This window comes from Acanthochromis polyacanthus, chromosome 5 (assembly GCF_021347895.1).
Source record: "Acanthochromis polyacanthus isolate Apoly-LR-REF ecotype Palm Island chromosome 5, KAUST_Apoly_ChrSc, whole genome shotgun sequence".
Lineage (NCBI taxonomy): Eukaryota > Metazoa > Chordata > Actinopteri > Pomacentridae > Acanthochromis > Acanthochromis polyacanthus.
This window is the reverse complement of record NC_067117.1, coordinates 560,177-572,601: the sequence shown is the minus strand read 5'-3', so window position 1 is coordinate 572,601 and position 12,425 is coordinate 560,177. Positions and strand designations below refer to the sequence as shown.

The 12,425-nt window shown below is 45.1% G+C and overlaps 2 protein-coding genes across 4 annotated transcripts; one reads left to right on the top strand and one right to left on the bottom strand.

Annotated features, from left to right (window-relative positions):
* The first annotated feature begins 1,304 nt into the window (after window positions 1-1,304).
* Window positions 1,305-2,700, top strand: polr2j (RNA polymerase II subunit J). Its single transcript, XM_022215355.2, has 3 exons — window positions 1,305-1,504; window positions 2,032-2,140; window positions 2,317-2,700. Exons 1-3 carry the CDS (start codon window positions 1,362-1,364, stop codon window positions 2,416-2,418), a joined length of 354 nt encoding a protein of 117 aa, XP_022071047.1. The 5' UTR covers window positions 1,305-1,361; the 3' UTR covers window positions 2,419-2,700.
* LOC110966105 (deoxynucleotidyltransferase terminal-interacting protein 1) lies at window positions 2,637-11,416 on the bottom strand. 3 transcript variants are annotated; one of them, XM_022215353.2, is made up of 13 exons: window positions 11,192-11,416; window positions 10,531-10,601; window positions 9,467-9,563; window positions 9,297-9,395; window positions 9,145-9,204; window positions 9,016-9,072; window positions 8,857-8,918; window positions 8,737-8,779; window positions 8,561-8,619; window positions 7,736-7,796; window positions 7,560-7,631; window positions 3,034-3,089; window positions 2,637-2,843 (listed from the first exon to the last, which is right to left on the bottom strand). In XM_022215353.2, exons 1-13 carry the CDS (start codon window positions 11,264-11,266, stop codon window positions 2,735-2,737), a joined length of 921 nt encoding a protein of 306 aa, XP_022071045.2. In that variant the 5' UTR covers window positions 11,267-11,416; the 3' UTR covers window positions 2,637-2,734. The 3 variants fall into 3 exon arrangements, with proteins under 3 accessions (XP_022071045.2, XP_022071046.2, XP_051804509.1); XM_022215354.2 differs by having other exon boundaries at window positions 8,857-8,915; XM_051948549.1 differs by having other exon boundaries at window positions 11,167-11,415.
* Window positions 11,417-12,425: the final 1,009 nt, after the last annotated feature.

The window sequence follows — 12,425 nt, the reverse complement described above, 5'->3', positions numbered from 1 at the left end:
GACCTATCAACCGGGGTTCCTCAGGGGTCAGTGCTTGGTCCCTTACTCTTCTCTCTGTACACCACCTCACTTGGTGCAGTGATCCGCTCCCATGGCTTCTCCTACCACTGCTAGGCTGACGACACTCAGCTTTTCCTCTCTTTTCCACCTGACGACACAACAGTTTCAGCTCGGATATCAGCATGTCTGGCTGATATCTCCACATGGATGAAGGAACGGCACCTTCAGCTGAATCTGCCTAAGACTGAACTCATGGTCTTTCCAGCTTGTCCATCTGTTCAGCCTCAGATCAGTGTCCAACTTCACTCGAGCCTACTTGTGCCCACAAACTCAGCCAGAAACCTGGGTGTCATGATTGATGACCAGCTGACCTTTAAGGTTCACGTGGCCTCAGTTTGTCGATCTTGTCGTTATGCCCTCTACAACATCAGGAAGATCAGATCCTTCCTGACCCAACAGGCCACACAACTTCTGGTTCAGGCTCTTGTGATGTCACGCATTGACTACTGCAACTCTCTTCTGGCAGGTCTCCCTGCATGTACAGTCAAACCTCTACAGATGATCCAGAATGCAGCAGCACGTCTGGTCTTCAACCAGCCCAAATGAGCTTATGTCACTCCCCTGTTCATCTCCCTTCACTGGCTTCCAGTTGCAGCCAGAATCAAATTCAAAACTCTCCTCCTGGCTTACAAAACATTTACAAGAACGGCCCCAGCCTACCTGGATTCCCTGATCCAGGTCTACTCCCCTTCACGCCCACTTCGCTCTGCATGTAAGAGACGCCTGGTGCTTCCAGCCCAGCACGGCTCCAAATCTCTAACCAGACTCTTCTCCTCTGTTGTTCCCAAATGGTGGAACAAACTACCAAACTCTGTGCGTTCTGCTGAGTCCCTTTCTACTTTTAAAAGACAATTGCAGACTCAATTGTTCAGAGAACACCTAGGCACTTAATCTGACTCCACCTTAGGGGTAGAATAAGTCAGGTGGTCCAAAACCCAACATTTATTTAGCGCTGACAAAGATTTAAAAAAAAAAAGGGGGGGGGGGGGGGGGGGGGGTTGGCACTTCTTCTGCAACTTGATGGCAACACCTTTGACCAATCGCACTTGAAGCACTTTTTGCACTTACTACAGGTTTTTCCTTATGTCTGAATTCTTGCTTGTGTTGTACGTCGCTTTGGACAAAAGCGTCTGCTAAATGAAACTGTAGAATTGTAGAATTGTAGAATTGTCGGTTCTCTGCTGATTCCTCTCCCGTTTCCGCTCAGTCCGGCAGGTGGCGCCGCTGCTCCTTCAGGCCGCTTAAAGAACCGCTAATGACCGCAGAAGCAGCGGCGGCTCCGCTGGTCTCAGTCCGGGAAGATGAACGCGCCTCCCGCTTTTGAGTCGTTCCTGTTGTTCGAAGGAGAGAAAAAGATCAGCATCAGCAAGGACACCAAAGTCCCGAACGCCTGTCTGTTCACCCTGAACAAGGAGGACCACACGCTGGGCAACATCATCCGAGCGTGAGGCCACACACACGGACACAGCCCCGGCTCACACTGGATTCCAGCCACGGAGCTAACAGGCTAACACCGGGCTACAGCCACGGTGCTAACGGGCTAACACCGGGCTACGGCCACGGAGCTGACGGGCTAACACCGGGCTACGGCCACGGAGCTGACGGGCTAACACCGAGCTACGGCCACGGTGCTAACAGGCTAACACCGGGCTACAGCCACGGTGCTAACGGGCTAACACCGGGCTACGGCCACGGAGCTGACGGGCTAACACCGGGCTACGGCCACGGAGCTGACAGGCTAACACCGGGCTACAGCCACGGATCTAACAAGCTAAAATCAGGCTAGAAACACGTTGCTAACAAGCTACTATAAGGCTAAAAATACAGTGCTAACAAGCTACAGTCATGCTAACACTACTAAGGCTATTATGAAAATATAACGTCAGACAGGTTGTGTGTAGACTGACGCCATCCTGCTTCGTTCCTGTGTTTACATTGAGACAACTGATCCTGGTTCTGTTTGTGTGTCAGTCAGCTGCTGAAGGATCCTCAGGTTCTGTTCGCTGGTTATAAAGTCCCTCATCCTCTGGAGCACAAGATCGTCATCAGAGTGCAGACAACACCTGACTACAGCCCACAGGTAACACACACAGTTTATTGTGAGCAGGTCTGTTAAGCTTACAGACTATTCAGAGTCATGAAGGTCTGTCTTTTAACCTACTGGGTTTCCATGGTAACTGATCTCCAGCTGATGTCAATAATCAGCTGCATTGATTAGTAAAATAATTGACAGGCTGTGATGCGTTTCTCTGACAGGAAGCGTTCACCAATGCCATCACTGACCTGATCAGCGAGCTGTCGCTGCTGGAGGAACGTTTCCGAGTCGCCATCAAAGACAAGCAGGAAGGCATCGAGTGACCACGCCCCCTCACGATGTTACTGTTGATTGTTTACTTTTCTAAAAATAGTCTGTGATGTCGCTGTTTGTTTATTTTTTAATTTTCTAAATAAAGAGTGATGTCACAGTTTGAGGTTAAACCAATCACAGAGCTGATCAATGAACTGTCATAGATCTGAATCTACATACATGTTCATATTTACATGTTAACCGGCTGATGAACAGAAGCTGAAACATCTTTGATTCACAGGTTTTATTAAAAAAAACAGCATGAAAATAAAAACTGATATGAGCCAATCAGATCAATGTGTGCTCTGTGATTGGCTGGTGACCGTCTCAGGGCTCCGAGTCTCTCTGGGCCTCCATGGCTCGCTGCATCTTCTCCACCATCCACAGAGGAACAGAGAACGGCTTCAGCTCGTCCATCCTGACATCTGGACAGTCCCTGCACACACACACACACACGTTACCATGGCAACCACCATTCCAGCCACGTCAGGGTCAGCCTGCTAACTGTACAACACAGATAATCAAAGGGTTACAGCAGCCAATAACTGATCGATAACATGTCAACAAACCAGAAATGGGCGGGGCTTGTGACCTGTACAGGTATTCTCCAATGATGTCAGACTTACCTGTACTCGTCGCTGCGGGACAGATCCTGGATGTCCTCCTCTATCAGCAGGTAGGCCTGAAGACAGAACCCCAGAACCACCGGTCAGTTCCTCAGAACAGCTGGCCGCTTCACAAAACATGACGTTCTACCACGTTGGTTCTAAAGTGTTACACGACGGTTCTACCACGTTGGTTCTAAAGTGTATCACGACGGTTCTACCACGTTGGTTCTAAAGTGTAACACGACGGTTCTACCACGTTGGTTCTAAAGTGTAACACGACGGTTCTACCATGTTGGTTCTAAAGTGTAACATGACGGTTCTACCACGTTGGTTCTAAAGTGTTACACGACGGTTCTACCACGTTGGTTCTAAAGTGTAACACGACGGTTCTACCACGTTGGTTCTAAAGTGTTACACGACGGTTCTACCACGTTGGTTCTAAAGTAACACGACTGTTCTACCACGTTGGTTCTAAAGTGTTACACGACGGTTCTACCACGTTGGTTCTAAAGTGTAACACGACGGTTCTACCACGTTGGTTCTAAAGTGTAACACGACGGTTCTACCACGTTGGTTCTAAAGTGTAGCACGACGGTTCTACCACGTTGGTTCTAAAGTAACACAACGGTTCTACCACGTTGGTTCTAAAGTGTTACACGACGGTTCTACCACGTTGGTTCTAAAGTGTAGCACGACGGTTCTACCACGTTGGTTCTAAAGTGTAGCACGACGGTTCTACCACGTTGGTTCTAAAGTGTTACACGACGGTTCTACCACGTTGGTTCTAAAGTGTAACACGACGGTTCTACCACGTTGGTTCTAAAGTGTAACACGACGGTTCTACCATGTTGGTTCTAAAGTGTAGCACGACGGTTCTACCACGTTGGTTCTAAAGTGTTACACGACGGTTCTACCACGTTGGTTCTAAAGTGTAACACGACGGTTCTACCACGTTGGTTCTAAAGTGTTACACGACGGTTCTACCACGTTGGTTCTAAAGTAACACGACTGTTCTACCACGTTGGTTCTAAAGTGTTACACGACGGTTCTACCACGTTGGTTCTAAAGTGTAACACGACGGTTCTACCACGTTGGTTCTAAAGTGTAACACGACGGTTCTACCACGTTGGTTCTAAAGTGTAGCACGACGGTTCTACCACGTTGGTTCTAAAGTAACACGACGGTTCTACCACGTTGGTTCTAAAGTGTAGCACGACGGTTCTACCACGTTGGTTCTAAAGTGTTACACGACGGTTCTACCACGTTGGTTCTAAAGTGTAGCACGACGGTTCTACCACGTTGGTTCTAAAGTGTAACACGACGGTTCTACCACGTTGGTTCTAAAGTGTATCACGACGGTTCTACCACGTTGGTTCTAAAGTGTAACACGACGGTTCTACCACGTTGGTTCTAAAGTGTAGCACGACGGTTCTACCACGTTGGTTCTAAAGTAACACGACGGTTCTACCACGTTGGTTCTAAAGTGTAGCACGACGGTTCTACCACGTTGGTTCTAAAGTGTAACACGACGGTTCTACCACGTTGGTTCTAAAGTGTAGCACGACGGTTCTACCACGTTGGTTCTAAAGTAACACGACGGTTCTACCACGTTGGTTCTAAAGTGTTACACGACGGTTCTACCACGTTGGTTCTAAAGTGTAGCACGACGGTTCTACCACGTTGGTTCTAAAGTGTTACACGACGGTTCTACCACGTTGGTTCTAAAGTGTAACACGACGGTTCTACCACGTTGGTTCTAAAGTGCATCACGACGGTTCTACCACGTTGGTTCTAAAGTGTTACACGACGGTTCTACCACGTTGGTTCTAAAGTGTAGCACGACGGTTCTACCACGTTGGTTCTAAAGTGTAACACGACGGTTCTACCACGTTGGTTCTAAAGTGTATCACGACGGTTCTACCATGTTGGTTCTAAAGTGTAACACGACGGTTCTACCACGTTGGTTCTAAAGTGTAGCACGACGGTTCTACCACGTTGGTTCTAAAGTAACACGACGGTTCTACCACGTTGGTTCTAAAGTGTAGCACGACGGTTCTACCACGTTGGTTCTAAAGTGTAACATGACGGTTCTACCACGTTGGTTCTAAAGTGTTACATGACGGTTCTACCATGTTGGTTCTAAAGTGTAGCACGACGGTTCTACCACGTTGGTTCTAAAGTGTAACATGACGGTCCTACCACGTTGGTTCTAAAGTGTTACATGACGGTTCTACCACGTTGGTTCTAAAGTGTTACACGACGGTTCTACCACGTTGGTTCTAAAGTGTTACACGACGGTTCTACCACGTTGGTTCTAAAGTCTTACACGACGGTTCTACCATGTTGGTTCTAAAGTGTAACAGGACGGTTCTACCACGTTGGTTCTAAAGTGTAACATGACGGTTCTACCACGTTGGTTCTAAAGTGTTACACAACAGTTCTACCATGTTGGTTCTAAAGTGTAACATGACGGTTCTACCACGTTGGTTCTAAAGTGTTACACGACGGTTCTACCACGTTGGTTCTAAAGTCTTACACGACGGTTCTATCATGTTGGTTCTAAAGTGTAACATGACGGTTCTACCATGTTAGTTCTAAAGTGTAACATGACGGTTCTACCACGTTGGTTCTAAAGTGTTACACGCCGGTTCTACCATGTTGGTTCTAAAGTGTAACATGACGGTTCTACCACGTTGGTTCTAAAGTGTTACACGACGGTTCTACCATGTTGGTTCTAAAGTGTAACATGACGGTTCTACCACGTTGGTTCTAAAGTGTTACACGACGGTTCTACCATGTTGGTTCTAAAGTGTACCACGACGGTTCTACCACGTTGGTTCTAAAGTGTACCGCGACGGTTCTACCACGTTGGTTCTAAAGTGTAGCTCGACGGTTCTACCACGTTGGTTCTAAAGTGTAGCACGACGGTTCTACCACGATGGTTCTAAAGTGTAGCACGACGGTTCTACCACGATGGTTCTAAAGTGTTACATGACGGTTCTACCACGTTGGTTCTAAAGTGTAACACGACGGTTCTACCACGTTGGTTCTAAAGTGTAGCACGACGGTTCTACCACGTTGGTTCTAAAGTGTAGCACGACGGTTCTACCACGTTGGTTCTAAAGTGTATCACGACGGTTCTACCACGTTGGTTCTAAAGTGTAGCACGACGGTTCTACCACGTTGGTTCTAAAGTGTTACACGACGGTTCTACCACGTTGGTTCTAAAGTGTAGCACGACGGTTCTACCACGTTGGTTCTAAAGTGTAGCACGACGGTTCTACCACGTTGGTTCTAAAGTGTAACACGACGGTTCTACCACGTTGGTTCTAAAGTGTATCACGACGGTTCTACCACGTTGGTTCTAAAGTGTAACACGACGGTTCTACCACGTTGGTTCTAAAGTGTAGCACGACGGTTCTACCACGTTGGTTCTAAAGTAACACGACGGTTCTACCACGTTGGTTCTAAAGTGTAGCACGACGGTTCTACCACGTTGGTTCTAAAGTGTAACACGACGGTTCTACCACGTTGGTTCTAAAGTGTAGCACGACGGTTCTACCACGTTGGTTCTAAAGTAACACGACGGTTCTACCACGTTGGTTCTAAAGTGTTACACGACGGTTCTACCACGTTGGTTCTAAAGTGTAGCACGACGGTTCTACCACGTTGGTTCTAAAGTGTTACACGACGGTTCTACCACGTTGGTTCTAAAGTGTAACATGACGGTTCTACCACGTTGGTTCTAAAGTGTAGCATGACGGTTCTACCATGTTGGTTCTAAAGTGTAGCACGACGGTTCTACCACGTTGGTTCTAAAGTGTAACATGACGGTTCTACCACGTTGGTTCTAAAGTGTTACATGACGGTTCTACCATGTTGGTTCTAAAGTGTAGCACGACGGTTCTACCACGTTGGTTCTAAAATGTAACATGACGGTCCTACCACGTTGGTTCTAAAGTGTTACATGACGGTTCTACCACGTTGGTTCTAAAGTGTTACACGACGGTTCTACCACGTTGGTTCTAAAGTGTTACATGACGGTTCTACCACGTTGGTTCTAAAGTCTTACACGACGGTTCTACCATGTTGGTTCTAAAGTGTAACATGACGGTTCTACCACGTTGGTTCTAAAGTGTAACATGACGGTTCTACCACGTTGGTTCTAAAGTGTAACATGACGGTTCTACCACGTTGGTTCTAAAGTGTTACACAACAGTTCTACCATGTTGGTTCTAAAGTGTAACATGACGGTTCTACCACGTTGGTTCTAAAGTGTTACACGACGGTTCTACCACATTGGTTCTACCATGCAGATTTCTAACTGAAGCTCTCTGTTCTAGATCGCAGCATTTTTCTTTTCCTTTCATCTGAACTGTTCCAAACAGAACACTTGATCAGAACGTTACATCTAAATCTCTGCTGCAAAGGATTGTGGGTCAGAAGGACCAGTACAGCAGGACTTCCCATTTCTATGGGACTTCCTGGTCACATGTCTGACCTGCAGTGTTACTATGGAAACAGCGGATGGGTGTTAAACTCACCATCTTCCCTCCTGTCGCCCGCATGTGGTGTCTCTCAGCCAACCACTGCTTGTCCTTCGCATCTGCTGCATACTGACACACACACACAGAGGAAGTTGTTTAGTGCAGCAGACATTCAGGTGCATCGGTCTGTTTCTTGTTACCTGTCAGTGGGAGGGGTTAAGGAGGAGGTTTACCTTAAACAAGTCAGCGTGTTTGATGTAGATCCGTCCTCTGGTCCCGCCCATCCCCAGCGCCCTGCAGTGACATCACAGCATCATATGATCACTGGTCATGCTGTTTACACCATATTTCCATTTTGTTTACACACTATTTGTATTATGTCCAAGTTTATAACATAATTACACCTTATAGACACTTTAGCATGTTCACATGTTTTGTTGTTGTTCACAGAGTGTATATAATGTTTGTGTGTTGTTTACATTTTTACATCTTGTCTACATGTTTTTATGTTGTTTAAATGCTGTTTACATGTTTATATGTTGTTTACATGTTTATGTATTTTTGTTGTTTACATGCTTTTTAAGTGTTGTTTACATGTTGTTTATATGTTGCTTATGTGTTGTTTACATGTTGTTTTCATGTTGTTTAAATGCTGTTTACATGTTTATGTTGTTTACATGTTGTTTATGTATTTGTGTTGTTTACATGTTTTTTACTTGTTTACATTTTGTGTCATTTACATGTTGTTTACGTGTTGTTTACATATTTACATTGTTTACATTTTTTGTGTTGTTTACGTGTTGTGTACATGTTTACATTTTTGTGTTTAGATGTTTACATTTTTATGTTGTTTACATTTTTGTGTTGTTCACATGGTGCTTACGTGTTGTTTACATTTTTATGTTGTTTACATGTTGTGTACATGTTTGTGTTGTTTATATGTTGTTTATGTGTTGTTTACGAGTTTACATTTTTACATGTTGTTTAAATGCTGTTTACGTGTTGCTTACATGTTGTTTACATGATATTTACGTGTTGTTCATATGTTGCTGACTTACTTGTTGGCTCTGGAGCCCAGAACAAACGTGCTGCTGTCACTCAATCTGGACGGATCCCACTGAAACACAAACACAGCGCCCCCATCAGGTCACAGTGTGAACTACAACAGCGCCCCCATCAGCAGTTTCAGGTAGGTAACACCTGTCAGTGTAAAGTCCTCCTATAACAGACTCACCTTTGGCCCCTCCTTCTTGATTGGATCAGACTTGGGCTTCACTCTGAGGACAGAAACACAGTCATGAGGTGTGATGTTCGACCTGGACACTGATGATGTCATCACCTGTCAGGTACTCACTGAGAGGAGAAGCTCAGCGTCCTATCAGAAGAGACGACGGCACCTGGACGACTTTTCCTCTGCTGAGAGAAAATGATCAGAATCACTGGATCAATACCATCATCTTCAATCGTTACCTCCACCTGTCACCACCACCTGTCAGCTCAGATGTCTCAGTACCTTCTTTGGGAGGGGAGATCCTCTATGACCGCAGTCTTCATCAGCAACTCTGGGCCTCTGACAGAACACAGAACCAGGTGAGATCCAGGTGTCTCCTCTGTTCTGATTGGTCAGTGTGAGAGCTCCTACCTTGATGGTGACCTCTGGCCCAGCCCTCTTCGCCTCCCCTTCTGGAAAAAGCTGCTTGGCCTGGTGATGACATCACAGGATACCATGGTTACCACATAGGTGAGTACAGACGGTCACATGAGCAGTGGTCTAACAACAGGAAGAGATCTCACATGTTCCAGAACGTTCCTGCAGGCCTCTCTGATCAGCTGATCGGTCTGAATGTCCTCTCCAACGTTCTCCTTCACGTTCTCAGCCGCTTTCTCAAAGAACTGCAACACAAACACACAAGCTGATCACACCTGTCCACACCTGTCCACACCTGTCCAGTGTGCTGTCTGACCTTGTGGTACTTCCTGAACACGGCCATGATGTCGTTGTTGAAGTTCGGCTGAAGCACCGCCCTCAGCAGGTCCATGGACACCTGAGGATCCGTGTAGCTGCACACAAGTAAGAACACCATCATTCACCTGAGACCAGCACCTGAGGGCCTCATAACAGGTTAAAGAAACGTTTTTGATCCTCACTGGGGGATTTACAGGTACAGGTGAGGCAATACAGGATATACTGAACAACAGAGCTAAAAATAAAGATATTAAGAGAGTCTGTTCACCTTCACAGGTACAGGTATGACATGATAAACAGGTACAGGTATGACATGATAAACAGGTACAGGTGTGACATGACAAACAGGTACAGGTGTGACATGATGAACAGGTACAGGTGTGACATGATGAACAGGTACAGGTGTGACATGATGAACAGGTACAGGTATGACATGATGAACAGGTACAGGTGTGACATGATGAACAGGTACAGGTGTGACATGATAAACAGGTACAGGTGTGACATGATGAACAGGTACAGGTGTGACATGATGAACAGGTACAGGTGTGACATGATGAACAGGTACAGGTGTGACATGATGAACAGGTACAGGTGTGACATGATGAACAGGTACAGGTGTGACATGATGAACAGGTACAGGTGTGATAATGTTCTCAGCACTGAGCTGCGTTTCTGTTGTATTGAAATTTCATGTTAATAAAATTCCTACTGAATAAAAATCAATTACATCATCAACAAGTCCTGCTCTGATTGGCTCTTCCTGCATTATCATCAGCTTCAGGATAAACCAGGCTGGACTCCAGTAGTACTAATCAGAACTCTGAGAACCTGATAGAACCCTGTGGAATCTAGTGGAACCCAGTAGAACCTGACAGAACCCGACAGAACCTGATAGAGCCCGATAGAACCCGGAAGAACCTGATTGAACCCGGTAGAACCTGACAGAACCCAGAAGAACCTGATCAAACCTGATCGAACCCGACAGAACCTGATAGAGCCCGATAAAACCCGGTAGAACCCAACAGAACCTGATAGAACCCAATAGAACCCAATACTGACCTGACTGTCATGTGTGAACGTCGTCCCCGTCTGTGAATCTGTCGGTGTTTGATCATCAGGTTCCACGGCTTCTACAGACAGACAGAGGTATCGATCAGCATTATTGATCCGTTATTGAACCAACTGGTCCGTTACTGGACTTACTGATCTTTTACCGGACTTATTATCGATCAGCATTTAACAGCAGTTAAACTGATCTGAGGTCTGAACTTCCAGGATCTCCAGGTTTGGTTTCAGATGGTTCTTCTGAGATCCGTCACACAGAACTTTACGTCTGTGCTCAGAGTCTGTAATGTCATATTTATTAATAAATAATAATTATCCTTCTATAAATTATATTATACTGATGGTTTTATGGTGTCTTGAGCAGGAGAAAAACTGCGTTCTAGATTCAAACTGGTCATTTAAAGGTGTTGAACAGGTGAGAACACCTGGACGGTTTAATTGATAACTGAAAATGATCATTTCCTGATGATCGATTCCATAAAAGCAGCTTCATCACTGCTCTAATTCTGTTTCACGGCGTTTGTTTTGGAATCCTGTAGCTCAGATTAATATAATATAATATAATATAATATAATATAATATAATATAATATAATATAATATAATATAATATAATATAGGGGAAGCTAACTCGTTAGCCGCCGTTAGCTCCTCACCGGGCTGTGCTCCGGTGGTTCTGGTCCGTCCTGCTCCAGCCAGTCCCGTCCTCCCTCACTGCGGTGGGCTCCCATAGTGAAACAGTCTGATCCGGTCCAAACGGTTCTGATCAGGTCCGGTCCGGTGCGACGAAGCTAACTAGTCTACAGGCGGATACAGCTAACAGCAACAAAAGCAGCTGCTCTTCTTCTCCTGCTGCTGTTCAGACAGAGCGCCGCGCCGCGCCGCGCTGCTGCCCCCTCAGGCCTCCGGAGGAACTGCACCAACTCATTGATTGTAACGGTTTGTGACGGTGAAGATCTGCTGCGGAACGATTCAGACCGTTTCTATCAAAGCGGATTCACACTTTTGGTATTTTCCATCATCTGCAGCAGCTCCAGAACACAGTGACCCAGTCAGAGCAGGTTCTACCTGGAAGGTTCTTGTTGTTTTGGGTGTCAGATATTTAACCATCCTGCTGATCTGGGACCAGAGGAGGTTCTAGCATCAATCACACCATGTAGGAGCACCAAACCCAACCCGTCAGCAAGTCTGCCTTTAACCTGAAGAAAGTCTGACTTCTCAGGTTTAATCTGTGTCTGACTGAAGTCCTTTAGATCAATTATTCTGTCCTGATGAATGTGTTACTGTCATTTCTTTCAGTCTGGAAGATAAATATTCCGTATTATTAATGTGGAGAGTGAAATCTAGTGTTTATTATTTGGTTGTAATTATTTTGAATGTGTAGTTCAACCTGAATAATTAAAAATAACTGATTTATTCATATCCAGATACTATTATTACTACTGCACATGAAAACTGGTTCTCAGACATTTTACCTGCTAAAATAAAGGTCAGATAAACGTATAAAAACACTATTAAACTTATAGAAATCAGTTCTGAGGCTTAGTCTTTCTGTAAACCATCAGACTGACTCAGAGAACCACGGTTCTGTTAACCAGCTGAGAACACTTACATATATAAACACAGATTCACAGTGGAACTTCTGATGTCACGTTTTCAACATTTATGGGAAATTTTTTAAAAATTTTTGGTGGGAAAAAAGAAACGCTGAAAATGTTTAGGAACATTCACATCAAAATCAACCAAAATCCAGCGAATTTCACTGGATTTTGGATGATTTTGATGTGAATGTTCTTAAAGAAAATAGATTTACTGATATACATGGAATCACTTTAGATATTTGTAGGATTTTTTGGAAGATTTTTGCACATTTTTCTTAAATATTTACAA

Bases quoted from the DNA above. Each gene is read 5' to 3' on its own strand.
- LOC110966105 (XM_022215353.2), bottom strand. From the start codon at position 11,266: ATGGGAGCCCACCGCAGTGAGGGAGGACGGGACTGGCTGGAGCAGGAC. The intron at 9,396-9,466 runs GTCAGACAGCAC...TTTGTGTTGCAG, and splicing joins TGTTCAGGAAGTACCACAAG to TTCTTTGAGAAAGCGGCTGA. The intron at 2,844-3,033 runs GTAAGTCTGACA...GTGTGTGTGCAG, and splicing joins TCCCGCAGCGACGAGTACAG to GGACTGTCCAGATGTCAGGA.
- polr2j (XM_022215355.2), top strand. From the start codon at position 1,362: ATGAACGCGCCTCCCGCTTTTGAGTCGTTCCTGTTGTTCGAAGGAGAG. The intron at 1,505-2,031 runs GTGAGGCCACAC...TTTGTGTGTCAG, and splicing joins CTGGGCAACATCATCCGAGC to TCAGCTGCTGAAGGATCCTC. The intron at 2,141-2,316 runs GTAACACACACA...TTTCTCTGACAG, and splicing joins CACCTGACTACAGCCCACAG to GAAGCGTTCACCAATGCCAT.